The sequence below is a fragment of the Nicotiana tomentosiformis genome, chromosome 2 (assembly GCF_000390325.3).
Source record: "Nicotiana tomentosiformis chromosome 2, ASM39032v3, whole genome shotgun sequence".
NCBI classification, from domain to species: domain Eukaryota; kingdom Viridiplantae; phylum Streptophyta; class Magnoliopsida; order Solanales; family Solanaceae; genus Nicotiana; species Nicotiana tomentosiformis.
In genome coordinates this window covers 97,429,287-97,447,835 of record NC_090813.1, presented here as the reverse complement: position 1 = coordinate 97,447,835, position 18,549 = coordinate 97,429,287, and the positions used below count along the sequence as shown (strand labels likewise).

At 37.0% G+C, this 18,549-nt stretch overlaps 1 protein-coding gene across 1 annotated transcript; it reads left to right on the top strand.

Annotated features, from left to right (window-relative positions):
- The first annotated feature begins 138 nt into the window (after window positions 1-138).
- On the top strand, window positions 139-18,530 carry LOC104109905 (GDSL esterase/lipase At5g14450). The gene is made up of 5 exons (XM_070195871.1): window positions 139-629; window positions 17,066-17,275; window positions 17,368-17,540; window positions 17,709-17,982; window positions 18,256-18,530. The coding sequence occupies exons 1-5, from the start codon at window positions 344-346 to the stop codon at window positions 18,510-18,512; spliced, it is 1,200 nt and encodes a 399-aa protein (XP_070051972.1). The 5' UTR covers window positions 139-343; the 3' UTR covers window positions 18,513-18,530.
- Window positions 18,531-18,549: the final 19 nt, after the last annotated feature.

The window sequence follows — 18,549 nt, the reverse complement described above, 5'->3', positions numbered from 1 at the left end:
ACTAATTTAAGAGTAATATGAAAAGTAATGGTTGTCTTGACATATAGTTCGAAAAGTATTTCATTACGGCTTTCTAGTTTATATCTGTTACTAAAATTTACTAGAATCTTAAGAAGACGACAGCCAGAATATTCAATAACTGATTTAGAGCAAAAGCTACAACAGAAAAGAACAAAGCAGAAGTAACGAGAATAATGCTACTGCTTACTTTTTCATTCCCCTCAAATGCTTCAAAAATTTAAACCACAGAGTACATGATTTGCATGAACATTTTCAGTTGTTTCTGCCTTGTACAAACATTCAGTACTGTCCATTCTGTTTCTTTTTTCTTCAGTTGGAATTAATGAGCAGGAGGGAAATGGAATGTGCAAGAGTAATGTTAATTGGAGTCATTTTTTCACTAGTGCTTGCTCCTTTGAAGAGCGTAGCAACTGACTCTGATAAGAATATCAGTAGTTCTAATTTGCCACCATGTAATTTTCCGGCAATATACGATTTCGGGGACTCGAATTCGGACACCGGCGGTATCTCAGCAGCATTTCAAGCAATACAAGCACCTTATGGTGAGAGCTTCTTCCACAGACCTGCTGGAAGGCTTTCAGATGGCCGTCTTCTCATTGACTTTATTGGTAATCGACTTCTTTTAGTATGTAAAATAAACCCCCTCATGTGAACTAGTGTGAACATTTGAAGCCTCTTTTTTGAAAGAAATTGGTAGATGCATTTTTCATGCATTTACATTGCATGATCACACTTAATATGATGTCATGCATGACATTATTAAGGTCATATTCCTTCTATAAATAACAAGGGTTTTATTCATTTATAAACATCTCTCACTTGCCTTCTTATCTCCTAAGTCATTTGAATCTTCTTTCTCTCTTGTAGTATTTCATTTATATTTTTGGAGTGAAATAAAGTTTGAATTGATTGTGTCCGAGAACTAGGCAAAAATCAAATTTTGCCGAACCTCGTTAATTTCTTGTGTTCTTTTTATTATTGTCTCATTTACTATTTATTAGCTACTTTTAGATATAGTAGTTGTGATCTAATCACTCTATATGTATTCGGCTTCCGCAACAATTGGTATCAGAGCCAAGGTTCTATCTTAGTATGCTCTGTGGTTGCAACATAGTCTGAACTTCCACATCAGAAAAGAATTACTTTAGTGTTCTGTACTGTCAGCAAATAAATAGTATCTATAGCAAAATGGGAGATAATAAAAATGAAGAGTCCACATCGGGTATCACTAATACGTCGTTGGCATCTTCACTTATGAAAAGAATTATGTCAAATGCGAAATTTGCAGTTGAAATTTTTGACGGGTCAGGACATTTCGGAATGTGGCAAGATGAGGTTCTTGATGTCCTTTTTTAACAAGGGCTAGATATTGCCATAGAAGAAAATAAACCAAACAATATCGGAGAAGCAGATTGGAAGTGTAAGGACCCGTAAAAATTTTAATCAAAAACTCGGTGTTTCGTGGTGCCAAGATAGATTCATGCGTTACTATAGTAGAAATTCTTCTATAGTAACTTGGATTAACCAGTACCCTACGGACTGAGAGAAAAATATTTCGCAGAAGAACGCATTTTTGCGGCCCATTATGCGGCCGCATGATCACCCTACGGACCGCATAATGGCCGCAAAGTGAAACAGTAAGTTTGGCCAACTTGAGGTCAGTTTTGTGGTCGATTATGCGACCGCATAATCAATATGTGGACCGAATATCGGTCGCATAATTCCTCTTGGGTTTCTGCGGAGGGAGTTCTGCGGTGCATTATGCGACTGCAGAACAAGTATGCAGACCGCATACTGGTAGCATACCTGAGCCGAAAGTTTAGGCCCCTGAGGGCCATTTCTGCGGTCACTTTGTGGACCGCATAACCATTATGCGGTCTCATATGTGACCGCAGACCTGTGTCGGGGCATAATTTTTCTTAATTTAAAACCCGACCTCCATTCCGTTAAAACACCCATTTAGTCTATTTTGAAGCTCATTTATGATATTTCTAGTGTGAGAGATAGAGGGTTCTAGAGGGAGGGCCTAATTCCCATCAATTAATTTTTAACCATCACTCAAAGCTTGAAAATATTCAAGTAGAGCACCAAATTCTTCATCCAAAAAGGTAAGACTTCATCACCCCAGCTCTTAATTTCAAACATAGCTATAATGGGGTATTAATAAGATGGTCCATAGGTGTGAGGGTTGTTTATCTTGCATGCATGTGATAAAGAGTGTGAGAAAAATAAAAAGTGAACTAGAACCATGAACGTTTTCCTAATTTTGGGTTCAATTTGTATATTGCAAAAATATATTGAGGTTGCTAAGGGTTCCGGATAATTGTAGAGTCTAAAGAAGCGCAATTGAGGTATGTATGGCTAACTCTTATCTTCTTAAAATCGAACTCCTGGTGTCCGAATAATTGGTATAAGTTCCAACTTGATCATACTAGAATTGTTTGCCTTAGTGTGTTTGATTGAAAGATTCATGTTACCTAATTGTTTTAGATGGTTACCATGTCATCATGCTATTTGAGAACGTAGTTATGTTTTTTTCCAAGCTCCTTCCCTCATGTGTGAAATGCCTTATGTGATGGTACTTATCGACATGAATGATGATGTTATTTGGACGAATAAAAAGGGAAAGACTTGAATTGTAAAATGTTTCCAAGTGCCAAGAACTAATTAATAAATGAGGTTGTTTGTGCCATGTAACGAAAGATGGGAAAGAAATGTGAATTGAGTGAACAATTGAAAGAGGTTATGTCTCAAGTGAGATGGCTTAGCCGATCGGGCCTAGATCGGACGCCATGCTGTACACATGGTGGCAATTGTGTTGGAATTATTGATTTACATTGTGGATATGGATATGTCTCACTTGAGATGGCTTAGCCGGTCGGGCCGAGACCGGGCTCCGTGTAAAAACACGGTGGCATTGTGAGTTGTGGCTTGGGCACTAAAGATTATTAATCTAAAAAGATGGAAAGATTGAATTGGAAACTATGTGATCCTTACTTGGTGTTTCTTTGTATTTCTATGAAGTACTTATTGATTATTATGATTGCCTTCTCTTTGTTTCACTGTTCATTCTACTAAGATTGGTGTTTGCCTTACATACTAGTACTATTCGACAGTACTAACGTCCCTTTTGCCGGGGGCGCTACATATTTGAATGGATGTAGGTGGTTCCATCGCAGATAGTGTCGATCGCAGATAGTGGTGCTCTCTTTCTCTCCTCACAACAGTCTTGGTGAGCCCCATTTCTCCCAGGGGTCATGTAGTCCTTCTTTTGTATAAGTTTTTATATTTTGAGGTATAGCCGGGGTCTTGTTGCCGACATTGTCATATTGCTCTTTTGTACTCTTAGAGGCTCCGTAGACGTTTATATGGGTCATGTATGTATGTTGGGTCGAGTTGTATTTTTGGAACTCAACTATGGCATAATGTATATAAGGAAAAATGAACTAGCAACATTTATATAGTTATATAACTGATCTCTACCCTGTTTTAAAATGGTGATGCGATCCCTTTTTGGATTATGAATGAGTCGGGTAGGAAAGGTTTAATAGGCGTGCTCGACCGGGTTCACTCGGTTGAGCGCCGGTCGCGCTCCCCGAGATTGGGGCATAAAAGGAAGATTATCAACCGCGTTGCTTGTGGTATCATTCGATCTTACCTCGCAAGAGAACAGAAGTATCCATACACAAAAGAAACTTCTGCAAGTAAATTGTGGAATGCATTGGAGGATAAATTCTTGAAGAAAAACAGTCAAAATAAACTTTACATGAAAAAAAGACTGTTGCGCTTCACATATGTTCCTGGTACTACAATGAATGATCACATCACCAGCTTTAATAAGTTGGCGACAAATTTGTAGAATATGGACATGGCCTTTAGTGATGGAGATATGGCCTTAATATTTTTAAGTTCACTTCCCGATGAGTACGAGCACCTCGAAACAACTCTACTTCATGGGAATGATGATGTATCTCTCAAAGAAGTTTGTTTTGCCTTATACAGCTATGAATAAAGAAAAAGAGAAAAGCAAAAGAGTGGAGAAGGAGAAGCACTGGTTGTGAGAGGTCGTTCTCAAAATCATATGAGAACGAAGAAAAGAAGATCCAAGTCAAGATCCAGACCTATCAAAGATGAATGCGCCGTTTGCCAAGAAAAAGGGCACTGGAAGAAAGACTGTCCAAAGTTGAAAAACAAGGCCAAACCTAACAATGGGAAGGCTGTCATGGATTCAAATGTCGCTGATTGTGACGACTCTGATTTCTCACTAGTTACAACTGAGCCGTTCAAACCATCTGACATATGGCTGATGGATTCAGCTTGTAGCTATCATATGTGTCCCAACAGGGACTCGTTCATTGATTTTCAAGAAGGGGAATGTGGAGTTATTCACACCGCGAATAACAATCCTCTTACCACATATGGTATTGGTTCAATCCGATTAAGGAACCATGATGGATTGATCAGAACATTAACAAATGTTCGATACGTACCAGAATTGAAGAAAAATCTCATTTTTGTAGGAGCTCTAGAGTCAAAGGGGCTCAAAGTCGTTGCAGAAAATGGGATAATGAGAATACGCTCTGGTGCACTAGTGGTAGTGAAGGGAATTCAGCGAAATAATAACATGTACCACTATCACGGTAGTACAGTTATTGGGACAGCAACAGTGACATCCAGTGATGACAAGGAGGTAGAAGCAAATAAGCTATGGCACATACGCTTGAGACATGCTGGAGGAAAATCCTTGAAGATTTTATCAGATCAAGGATTATTAAAAGGAGCAAAGACTTGCAATTTGAATTTTTATGAGCATTGTGTCAAGGGGAAATAGACAAGGGTTAAATTTGGAACAACAATCCATAATACTAAAGGTATTTTGGATTATGTTCACTCTGATATTTGGGGTGCATCCAAAACACCTTCATTAGGTGGGAAACACTATTTTGTAACCTTTATTGATGACTTTTCCCAGAGAGTGTGGGTGTATACTATGAAAACCAAAGATGAGGTGCTAGAAATTTTCTCAAATAGAAGGAGATGATAGAGACTCAAACAGGCAGAAAGATAAAGTGTCGTCGCACAGATAACGATAGAGAATACAAAAATAATCTTTACAATAAGATTTGTGAAGATGATGGCATTTTGAGACATTTCACCGTCAGAAATACACCACAACATAATGGAGTGGCAGAACGCATGAACCGAACTTTGCTGGAGAAGTTCGGTGTATGTTGTCCAATGCTGGCTTGGGCAAAGAATTTTGGGCTGAGGCAATAACATATGCATGCCACCTCATTAATCGTCTACCATCTGCCGCTATTGGAGGCAAGACACCATTTGAAAAATGGTATGGAAAACCTGCTGAAGATTATAATTTTTTGCATGTGTTTAGCTCAATTGCATTCTATCATGTGAAAGAGTCAAAATTGGATCCGAGGGCAAAGAAAGCTATATTTATGGGAATTACTTCTGGAGTCAAAGGATACCGATTATGGTGTCCAGAGACAAGAAAAATTATATTCAGCAGAGATGTTACCTTTAATAAATCTGTCATAACAGATAAGGTGACAGTTGAAGATGTCAAACAAACTGATGGTGCTTCAAAGCAGGTGGAGTTTGAGGTAAAATTAATTTTTCCAACACAGGAAGAAAACGAGGAAACGATAGAAGATTCTCCCCTGGAAGAAGAGTCAGTGGAAGGGGAGATTCCAACTCAGGAACCCCAACAACAACTTGAATCAATAGCAACCAGCAAGCCAAAAAGAACAATAAAGAAACATGTTCGTCTCATAGAGTCGGTGGCTTGTGCATCCTCAATTGTAGCTAATGGTGTTCCTACCACTTATAAAGATGCAGTCCAAAGTTCAGAAGAATATAAGTGGAGGATTGCCATGAATGAAGAAATACAGTTCCTTCATCAGAATTGCACATGAAAATTGGCCAATCTCCTGAAGGGCAAGAAAGCAATTGGGTGCAAATGGGTATTTGCAAAGAAATAAGGATTTCCTAACCAAGAAGATATTTGCTACAAAGCAAGATTGGTGGCCAAAGGGTACGCTAAAAAGGAGGGAATTGATTACAATGAGGTATTTTCTCCAGTAGTGAAACACTCCTCCATTAGAGTTTTGTTGGCTTTGGTAGCACAGTTGAATTTGGAACTAGTTCAGTGAGATGTAAAAACTGCATTTTTACATGGAGACTTGGAAGGGGAAATCTATATGACTCAGCCAGAAGGATTCAAAGTTGTTGAAAAGGAAAACATAGTGTGCAAACTTGAAAAATCGTTGTATGGATTGAAACAATCTTCTAGACAATGGTACAAACGATTTGACAAGTTTATGTTGCGGCAGAAGTACAGAAGAAGCAAATACGATCATTGTGTGTATTTGCGCAAGCTTGAAGACGGATCCTTCATATATCTTCTCCTATACATTGATGATATGTTGATAGCTTCCAAAAGTCAAGAGAAAATTGAGAAGTTGAAGATTCAACTAAGAAAGGAGTTTGAGATGAAGGATTTGGGTGATGCGAAGAAAATTCTTGGCATGGAGATAAAAAGAAATAGACATTTAAAGAAACTCTATCTATCTTAGAAAGAATACTTGAAGAGAGTAATAGATCGATTTGGCATGAATGAGAACAGGAAGTCGGTTATCACTCCTCTTGCTCCTCACTTTAAGCTTAGTGTTGCTATGTCGCCGAAGAATGAAGTTGAACGAGAGTATATGTCAAGAGTGCCATATGCGAATACCGTTGGTAGCTTGATGTATGCAATGGTTTGCACAAGACTTGATATTTCACATGCTATCACAGTTATAAGCAGGTATATGCATGATCCAGGAAAGGAGCATTGGCAAGCTGTGAAGTGGATTCTACGGTATATTCATAATACTGTAGATGTTGGATTAATTTTTGAGTAGGAAGATAGTCAGTATCTGGTTAGATATTGTGACTCGAATTATGTAGGTGATTTGGACAAGCGTAGATCAACTACTAGTTATGTTTTCACTTTTGCAAATGCACCCGTTAGTTGGAAGTCTACTTTGCAGTCAACAGTTTCTTTGTCTACTACTGAGGCAGAGTACATGGCAATTACGGAGGCTGTAAAGGAGGCAATTTGGCTTCAAGGGATTCTTAGAGAGCTTGGTATTGGTCAAGAAAGCATCACACTATTTTGTAATAGTCAGAGTGTTATACAATTAGCAAAGAACCAAGTTTATCATGCAAGGACGAAGCACATTGATGTTCGATATCACTTTGTATGAGATATTATAGAAGAAGGTGGAGTCATGGTGCAGAAAATTAGGACTACAAACAACCCTGCCGATATGCTAACAAAAGTAGTGACTACGATCAAGTTTCAACATTGTTTGAACTTGATCAACATTGTTGAACTTTGAAGATTGAAGTTGAAGACAAAGTCAAAATTTATCAGTAGGAGAAGTCGAATCTTGCCAAGGTGAAGATTTGTTGAATTTGACAAGATTAATGTGAACTAGTGTGAACATTTGAAGCCTCTTTTTTGGAAGAAATTGGTAGATGCATTTTTAATGCATTTGCATTGCATGATCACACTTAATATGATGTCATGCATGATGTTATTAAGGCCATTTTCCTTCTATAAATAGCAAGGGTTTTGTTCATTTGTAAACATCTCTCACTTGCCTTCTTATCTCCTAAGACATTTGAATCTTCTTTCTCTCTTGTAGTATTTCACTTGTATTTTTGTAATGAAATAAAGTTTGAGTTGATTGTGTCCGAGGACTAGGCAAAAATCAAATTTTGCCGAACCTCATTAATTTCTGGTGTTCTTTTTATTGTTGTCTCATTTACTATTTATTAGCTACCTTTAGATATAGTAGTTGTGATCTAATCACTCTCTATATATTCGACTTCCGCAACAAAATAACCCCTACTAGCTGCTACAGAGGCGTAGTCAGGATTTGAAGCTTATGGGTTAAGGATTCTAGTTCTTTTAAGTTACTATGTTCTAACTTAATAATTTGTGTGTATTCAATGAATTTCTTAAGACAAATATAAGGTTTGGACCAGATCTATTTGGTTAGGGCTAACCCGTAGCCGAAGGGCTGGCTTTGTCCCTAAGTTGCTAGTGACGCTCTTTGATGTAATGACAAAAAATGCTATATATTCTACTAGCTAGGCAGTTAGAAGGTGCTAGGAATTTGGAAAGCCTATGATGTTCTTTAAAAGACGCAATACAGATACAGAAAATTTAAATAACCGGCCCCAAGATTAGGGGATAAGCTTCATCGTCAAGAGGGAAATACCTTGGATCAATAGCTCAAATTCCTAAACGACTGCTCAGTGATAAGGGAAGTAGGGATGCAGAGACAACTAGGAAATTTGCGAGGAAGCTACCTATGAAAGAGTGCATAATAGCTCATTGATCGAACGCTCTTGCGTCGGAGATGAACGACCTAAGTATGTATGTAGAAACTGTGGGATGTAAGATACATCAGTAAGGGAGCATGCAACTTTAGAGAAGTCTCAACACGCACTACTAGAAATTCGCTAAAGACCGACCAAAAAAATGGACCAAAGTTGGTCGGTTATGGCCAATTACCGACCAAAAAGTGACCATTAGGGTGTGGACGGTGTTTTGATGGTCGGAATAGCTTACCGACCATCTGACAAGTTTAAGTACTTACTGACCAACTTTGGTCGTTAATTTTTCCGACCAAAGTTGGTCGGTTTAACTAAATTATATTTTTTTATTAATTATTAAAATTTTAAAAAAAACCGACCAAATTGAAAATATTTTTTTTTAAAATAATTAAAATTAAACATTACCGACTAACTATGGTCGGTAACCTCAACATTGCAGGCAAAATACCGACCAAAGTTGGTCGGTAATGTTGAATTCTGGGAATTCAATGTTCATTAACCGACCAACTTTGGTCGGTATTTTTGGAATAATTTTTTTTTTCATTAAAAACCGACCAACTTTGGTCGGTTTTTCTAGATTTAATTTTGGCATAAAATGCATGTTTTGGCAGCTACACCACCGGCCAGCATACCAATACACCTAATAATAACAACAACAACACAACAACAACCAAAACATTCAATAAATACTTTTAAACTAACAAATTAAAGTTCAATTGAACATAAAAATCCAAAACCAAGTTAAAACTAATTACAACTAGTTCAAAACTGGTTCTATTTGTCTAGTTCAAAGTATATAAAAGTCAAGGGGTATTTTCTACAACATCATCATCACCGTCTGATGAACTTTCATTTACAAGACGGTATAGAGAATGGTCTTGTGGAGGACGGGAAGAACAATCACAGGGAGGACGGGAGGAACGATCACGTGGAGGTCGACCCTCTGGAGATGACTCATGAGATCGGGGCAGCGGAAAAGCTCCACTAGATAGAAGAGTTCTGATCTGAGTTTTCATGCCAAGGAATTAAGCATCTCTAAGCCTTTTTCTTTCCTTGGCCGCTTCTAGATCGGATGTGAGCTTTGTCACTGTCTCTCGTATAGCGGAGAGGCTCTCCCTATTAAGTTGTTCGCCTTGCGAGGAAGTCCCTATTCCTCTCATTCCACACTTATAGCGATGGAAGTTTTTAGTAGAAAGCCCGTATACCTTCCTCCATTTTAGACCGCCAACAGACTCCAACCATATTCTTTCAGCATCCTCGTCCGAATGTTGGGTTGGCTCACCCGATTCACAAGCTGGATGACTACGGATGAATTCCTCCACGTTACTTTGGTAGCGACCCTATATTATTTTAAATTAAATCAGTATTTCAAAAATTTTATAAAAGTAAATTATAATACTTAAAGAAAATTAAAAGCTTACATATGCAGTCGAGGCCCGGTCCTCGACCCACCTATCTTGATCCCCCTCTTTCTTCTTCTTCACAATATGCATCTCCTTGAATAGCTCATCATGACTCATTGGACGCCCATACTTCTTTTCCTGAAAACAAATTAATTTATTTAATAAACAAAATAGATATACTTATAAAAGTAAAATAATTTAAGCAATTACGTACCAATCTTCTTTTTATTGTCCCTAGGCTGATCGCACCTCTAGTGTGTAAGGAGCCTCCCTTCTCGGATGTGCGAGCTTTATTTCCTTTTTCGCTCCTCTCTAAGAACTCTGCGGTAAGCCATTGCCTTTGAAAATCATTCCATAAATTCTCAAGTAACCAGCCAGGCCTCTTGTTCTTTTTTCTAGCATCCGAGAAAGCATCCGCCAATCTCTTGCGAGCTTTATGATGAAAATTTGTAGCCACTTTCGCGCTATAGCGGTCTTCCCATACACACTTACTATGTATTTCAAAAGTTAAATATTAGATGGAAACATCATAAATATAAATTATTAAACTGTTTAAAAGAACATTTATACCTTAAATTGATTGAAAATTTGCTCCTTCAATGAGAATGGGCAATCAGTCCAAGTCGCATAAGGGCCATCATAAAGCTTTCTGATGGCATTGGTGATTATCTTCGTAGTCTTATTACCCGGCCTGAACCTGTAATTTAACAATAAAAACACATTAATATCTTAGTAAAAATGTTACAAATCAATAGACGCAAAAATAATGAATAACACTTACCCATCACCCTCAGGGACTATGATGATCCTGCCATATCGATCATAATGCACTACCTCGTCATCACCATCCGAAGTATGTGTATCATAGGCATGTGAAGACGGTGTAAGCGGGTCAGAGCTACTGCCTCGCAGGCGAAGGCCTGCAATAGATGGAGTCGATGATGAAGATGGTTGCGATCCCTGTGACTGCGACATAGATGGATGCGACCCAAGTGGATGTGATACTGATGGTTGTGACCCGAGTGGTTGTGACCCGAGTGGCTGTGACATGGATGGATGCGATCCATGTGGTTGTGATATGTAGGGATGTGATCTATGTGGATGTGATGTAGATAGATGCGATGCAGATGGATGTGAGGCAGCTGGACTGTATGTCGGACGTATAGTCCTATGCCCTATGATGGAAGACCTAGTGTCTGAATGAAGGTGTACGGATCGTGATGTTGTGGCAGCTCAGTATAGCCGTGTGGTGGAGGATAAGACATAGGCATCTCTGGAAAGGGTGGACAAGAGGGACTATTATTATCTACCCTCCTCTTTCCCTTCCTACCTTTTTCTCGACCCCGAGAACTAGTAGGGTCATTTTTACCTTGACCCTTACTTGCCATCTGCATAATATAATACACATTTAGATTGAAACATATAAGAAACTAGCTATAAAACGAGAATGCTTTTAAAAACCAACTTTTTAATCCTCATCGACGTATTGTTCCTCGTCCGAGAATTCTTCGTCCTCACTTGTTTGAGCTTCATCAGTTGATTCTTCATCCTCATTTTCTATAATTATTACTTCATTTATATCAACTTCTTCCAATATGCGTTCAGGATGTTCCAAATCATTTTCTAACTGATCGTCCACTATTTGGTGAACATTGGAGATATCTTTTTGATATGCAACATCTAACACATTCTCGACTTCCACCCTGCCTACATGCTTAGTTTTTATTACAACCCACCAATCAGACTTATTCTTCCGCAATGGATAAGGAGCATAATATACTTGCCTAACGTTATGTGCAATTATGAAAGGATCATAGCGATCATACTCCCTCATATGATTAACCTCAATTATATTGTATTGGTGGTGTACTCTTGTACCTCTTGTTGGATTTGGGTCAAACCACTTGCATCTAAAGAGTATCAATTTCTTATATGGCCAATTTGTATATTCTAGTTGTAATATTTCTTTGACCACACCATAATAATCAATATCTCCAACTTGGTTGCCATCACCACCTTGAACCCACATCTCGATGTTGTTGCTATTTTTATTTTTAGAGCAATCCTCTGTATGAAACTTATAACCATTCACTACGTACTTAGACATTGTTGTGACTTGAAGCCCACGTCCCCAAGATATATCTTTCAAAAATTGATTTACACCATTATTTGGATTATTTACCTACATAGTGTTAAACAAATTCACAAGTTAGCACAACATATGAATCAATTTTTATACATTCACTACGCACACTTACAAACTGTTTGAACCACGTATCAAATCTCGTATATACAGCATCATGGCCAAATTGACCCACGAAGTAACTGTGACACATCAAATATTTTTAGTAGTTGCATTAATATGTAGTCATAGTAAATTTTACATTTTGATAACTAATAAATCAATACTTACTTGAGAAATGGTACAACTTCGGGACAATTTAGCAATACATGATGTGTAGCTGACTTGTACTCCATATCACTCAAACTTCTCTTTCTAACATCCTTAGAACATCGGCCTGGTTGATTGAATATAGACATTGGTGAATATAATGGATCATTCACACATTCGACCGTGTGCCTATTGGGCCTATTCCTAGAACATGGCACGTTACTCTCAAAATAATAAGAACAAAAATATACAGTTTCCTTTGCAAGATAGGCTTCGCATATAAATCCTTCAATCCTATTCCTCTGCTTAACAAATTGTTTGCATTTGCCAATTGTCCTATATAATGTCATGTTAGCCAAGAACATTCAAATAAAATATAATATTACATCAAACTTATAATATTACCTATCAAAGGGATACATCCATCTGCATTGAACATGCCCTCCAAGTCGTGCCTCGTGTACAAGGTGTATTGGAAGGTGTTCCATCACATCAAAGAAATCACATGGGAATATTTTTTCCATCTTACTAGAAATTACACGAATGTTCTGATCCATCCGAAGTAGGTTTTATTCCCTTAATGTGGTAGAACACAAGTCTTTGAGAAATAAACTAATCTTTGTGATGGGTTTTCAGATTCTTTCAGGCAAACCACAAAATGCAATAGGCACTAAGGTGTCCATGAAAACATGGCAGTCATGACTTTTCAAATGGCTCAACTTCCCTATCTCCATATCTACTTTTTTCCCAAGATTCAACGCATTACCCTCATGCATCTTCAATTTCGTAACCCAATCACAAATTTGTCGTCTTTCCTCCAAAGTGAATGTGTAACTTGCTTTGGGCTTGAACACCTTACCATTGTTTGTTGTCTGCAAGTATAATTCAGGCCGCCTGCAATATTCTTGTAAGTCCATTCTAGCCTTCGGGTTATCTTTTGTCTTACCTTTAACATCCATCACTGTGTTGAACAAATTGTCAAAATAATTCTTCTCAATATGCATGACATCAAGGTTGTGTCGGAGAAGATTATCCTTCCAATAAGGCAACTCCCAAAATATACTCTGTTTCGTCCAATTATGATTAACACCATATCCGGGGAATCTATAAGGTGGAGCCTCAGTAACTTTACTGAAGTTCTGGACCCTCTCCCAAATTTCCTCACTAGTAAGTATCGGAGGTGGAGAATCATATTCCCCTTTATTCTTTTTGAATGCATTTTTCATCCTTCTAAAATCATGATCATCATGTAAGAATTGACGGTGACAATCAAACCATGATTGCTTTCGGCCATGTTTCAAAGTGAACGTTTTACTATTTTCCATGCAGTAAAGACAAGCTAGTTTCCCAGCAGTTATCCACCCAGACAACATTCCATACGCTAGAAAATCGTTAATAGTCCATATTAAATTAGCACGCAAATTGAAATTCTGCTTGGTTGATATATCATACGTTTCAACACTATCATACCACAATTGTTTTAGCTCATCAATCAAAGGTTGCAAATGTACATCAATCAAACTTTTTCTATTACATGGACCGGGGATAATACAATTTAATAATATATATGGACTAGTTATACACAACTTAGGTGGTAGATTATAAGGTGTAAGAAAGACAGGCCAACATGAATATGGTGTCGCAGATATAGAAAATGGCGTGAAGCCATCCGCACACAGACCTAACCAAATGTTCCTTGGTTCACTAGCAAAATCTAGATATGTCCTATCAAAGTGCTTCCAAGCTTCTCCATCTGAAGGATGACACATAACACCAGGTGGTCTTCTATTTTCAAAGTGCCATCTCATATGAGGAGCAGAACTCATCGACGCATATAACCTCTTTAACCTAGGTATAAGAGGTAAATAATGCATCGCCTTGACATCAACCATATTCACGCTGGAAAGACTCTTGAAACGAGGCTTTTCGCAAAATTTACAATTGTCTAAAATTGCATCATCTTTATAATATAACATGCAACCATTTTCACAACAATCAATTCTCATTGACGAAAGTCCTAACTAAGAAACCAATCTATTTGCCTTATATAAATCACCAGGTAAGTTGATATTAGGGTCAACTAGTTCACTCATAAGGTCAATAAAAGAGTCTATGGCTGCTTGAGAAATAATCCAATCAGATTTGATACTTAGTAGTCTAATTGCAACAGACAGCTCAGAGTGCAGACTTCCTTCACGTAGTGGACGACTAGCTTCCTCTAACTGTTCATAAAACGTTTTGCGTCATCATTAGGAGTTTGTTCAACATTTTCATGGGGCTCACCCCCGAAGTGCATCCCAAAAGCATCTGTAACCATATCCTGAATTCTAGAATCAAGATTTGTATTCTCCACCGACCTACTACTTTCACCAACAACCATGTTATGAAATATCTCACGGCTACCATCGATCTCTCCATGATTAGTCCACACAAAGTAATTCTCTATAAACCCCTTCCTATAAAGATGAAGCTTAACTTCCTCCGGGTTTTTTAACTTCATACAATCGCACCTGACACAAGGACACCTAATTACTCATTCACTTTGGTATGGTGGAAGTGACATTGCATGTCTAATAAAGTCATCAATCCCTTCTACAAAATCCTCCCGCAATCCCCGCCGATTAAGATAATTCCTATTGTACATCCAAGTACGATGTTCCATCTATACAAATAAAACAAGAATAAATTAATTTATTCTACAATTATAAATTAATTATATTTTTTTAGTTAATTCAAGATAATTATTTTTTTCTAACTACACCAATTTATATCCTAAAAGTTCAATTTATATCCAAAAAGTCCAATTCATATCTTAAAAGTTCAATTCATATCCTAAAAGTTCAATTCACAAGAACAAATCCTAAAAATTAAAATTTCAATTCATATCCTACGAGTTTAAACATAAACTAACTAAACTAAAGAAATTCAACCCATACCCTAAAAGTTCGATTCACAAGAACAAATCGTAAACCCTAGATTCTAACTAAACTATTCAAGACAATACAAAGTTAATAATGCAATTCTAATTAAACTATTCAAGACAATACAAACTCAAAATTGAAACACTCATCAATTAAAACTAATTTATAACTAATTGACTAATTAACAATACTAATTAGTTAATAAAACTAATTAACAAAACTAATTAAAACAAGACCTAAACCCTAATCCTCAATAAAATGCAATGTTTAAATAATTGAAACACTAATCAATTGAAACTAATTCATAACTAATTAACAAAACCTAGAAATAATAAATAAATGGATTGTAATTCAAACCTAGAATTTTTAGGAGATGGAGAAGGAGAGGGGCGACAGTGGCAGTGGCAGCGGCGACGGCGGGGGCTGGGCGGTGGCGACGCGGGGTGGGGAATAAAATTTATGTGAGGAAAATAGAGAAGGAGAGGGGAAGGTATTGAGTGAGGGAAATAGAGAAGGAGAGGGGAAGATAAGAGAGAAATGGGGGTTCCCTCATTTTTCAATTCTGATTTCAGAATTACCGACCAAAGTTGGTCGGTAATTTTGGTCGGTACATTAAGTGTTGACCGTTTGATCAAAAACCGACCAACTTTGGTCGGTTTTTTTTTAAAAAATTAAATTCTTTTTTTTATTTTTTTCTTAAAATATTATAAAATATAAAAAAAATATTATAAACTATAAAAATTTATTTTATTTAATGATATAATTATTATAAATAATTATAAACTATAAGCATAATCTTTATAAATAATTATATTAACTATTTACTTTTAATAAATTATAATAGCATCTATCTAAGTAAATTTTCTAAGTTATAATTAAGTATGTGAGTAATTTCTCTCTCACACACACACATACACTATATTGTAATTGATGCTAATAACTTCTTTTTTCATTCGTTCATCATTAATAATGTATGACATAGATTAATCGATATATAGGTCGAGACGTTTTGATGAATCATCGATTAATATTCATCGATACATCTAAGTAAGTTATAAGTCGATGAATCAATTTACAAATAGATATATTTGATGATAAAGTATATATACTAATTAGTATCTTCCCAAGTCTATCCCTAAAAGAACCCGACCTTGTGGTCCTAGCGCTTCGTGTTCTTATATATATACGGCTATACCTATATATATCGATTAATCTATGTCATGCATTATTAGTGATGAATGAATGAAAAATAGAAGAATTAATACTAAACATTTTTGACACACACACACACACAATATATATATATATATATATATATATATATTCAAAAGTTTGACCAATGTTGACGTAATAACCGACCAACTTTGGTCGGTTATTTTGTAGAAAATAATAATTATCGACCAAAATTGGTCGGTAAATGCTTTCCCTGCATTAACCGACCAACGTTGGTCGGTAATTTTAAATATAAATTCTTAAATATTATAAAATATTTTAAATAATAAAATAATTATTAAAATTTTAAAAATTGGGTCCAGATTATCGGCCAACGTTGGTCGGTAATCCAAATTTTCTTGTCTGACCAGCTGGGTCAATTCTTTGACCGATTTACCGACCAACGTTGGTCGGTATTTAGTTTTAAAAAAATATTAAAAAAAAATTCCAGTTTCCGTCGAAGTTGACGGTTTTGGTCGCTTTTTTTGATCGACCAACGTTGATCGGAAATATTTGGTCGGATTTTAGCGAATTTTTAGTAGTGACGAGAAGTGGGTGACAAAGTGGGAACAAGAAATGTCGACTTGAGTAACACAAATATCTTTGAGCAAAGAATCTCTATTTGAATGATTTCTCGATTAATATCATTACTCATATTGAAACTTACAAAATCAGGGCAGTTAATTGATTATGGACGTTTCTTTATGCAGCTGAGCACCTGAGACTACCCTACTTGAGTGCCTATCTAGATTCCATTGGCTCGAATTTCAGGCACGGAGCCAATTTTGCAACAGGAGGATCCACCATTCGTAGGCAAAACCAGACTATATTCCAAAGTGGTATTAGCCCCTTTTCACTGGACGTTCAAATTATGCAGTTCCATCATTTCAAGGCCAGAACTGAAGAGCTCTATAGACAAGGTAAAAGGAAACTAATGCAACTCAATCACTGACCTGTTACTAGCAAGTTGCATCATTTAAGCTAATTTGATACAACTATAACTATGTCTCAGCGATAGACTTGTCAGAGAAGAACAAACTCCCTCGTCCTCGCGAATTTTCAAAGTCTCTCTACACACTTGACATAGGCCAAACTGACCTAGCTGTTGGTTTCCGCCAGATGAGTAATATACAACTTCGGGCAGCCATACCAGACATAATAAACCAGTTCTCTGCAGCAGTTACGGTATATGCACTTTATCAATTTTAACCTGAGTTTAACTTCTATACACTAATCATGTAAAACCACATTGTTAGTGTAAAAATTATTTACCTTAAATTCTTTTAACATAGGTAGTGATGTAGGCACTAATTATGAAGAAAAATGCTATCTTTGTTTCATTATTTATAACAGCGTCTATATCAACAAGGGGCGAGGGCATTTTGGATACATAACACAGGTCCAATTGGTTGCTTGCCAACAGCCACATTATACCTCAGAAATCCAAAACCAGGTGTTCTTGATAACTATGGATGCTTAAAGAGCCAGAATAAGATGGCCTTAGAGTTCAATAGACAGCTGAAAGCCAGGATAAGAACACTGAGGGCAGAGCTTGGGCATGCTGCTATAACATATGTAGATGTCTATGCTGCCAAGTATGAATTGATCAGCAATGCCAACAGCCAAGGTATATTTTAGAGCGTATATATTTTTTAACGAGACTATTCCACTAAGTACTTGCCATTTCTCGTCAGCACTGGTACCAGATAACTCTGTCTACCAAGACTTAGGCAGGTGGGAAGAAATCAGCTAGCATCTTTTTGTCCATGTTGGGATTTGAACCGTAATCTGACAACTCGGCTGACACCCTTGGGAATTGGGTGCCATTAGTACATATTACATTCCCAATTCATTTCTTTATCTTTTGATCAAGGACTTTAGGCATTAAAATTTTGAACAGGTTTCATGGAACCCCAAAAAATATGCTGTGGATTGCATGAAGGGAACACGCATGTATGGTGTGGACAGAAAGCAATAGTGAGAGGTGCAGAAGTGTTTGGAGGGGCTTGTGTCAACCCTTCAATTTACATAAGCTGGGATGGAGTACATTACTCTCAAGCTGCTAATCAATGGACTGCAAATCAGATACTAAACAGCAGTTTCTCTGATCCTCCCATTCCCATTACCCATGCTTGTCATAAACGTCTTCATTATTAGGACTGTTGTATTATAATCTGCATCTTAATTAGTGGTT

Bases quoted from the DNA above. Each gene is read 5' to 3' on its own strand.
- LOC104109905 (XM_070195871.1), top strand. From the start codon at position 344: ATGAGCAGGAGGGAAATGGAATGTGCAAGAGTAATGTTAATTGGAGTC. The intron at 630-17,065 runs GTAATCGACTTC...TTCTTTATGCAG, and splicing joins TCTTCTCATTGACTTTATTG to CTGAGCACCTGAGACTACCC. The intron at 17,276-17,367 runs GTAAAAGGAAAC...ACTATGTCTCAG, and splicing joins TGAAGAGCTCTATAGACAAG to CGATAGACTTGTCAGAGAAG.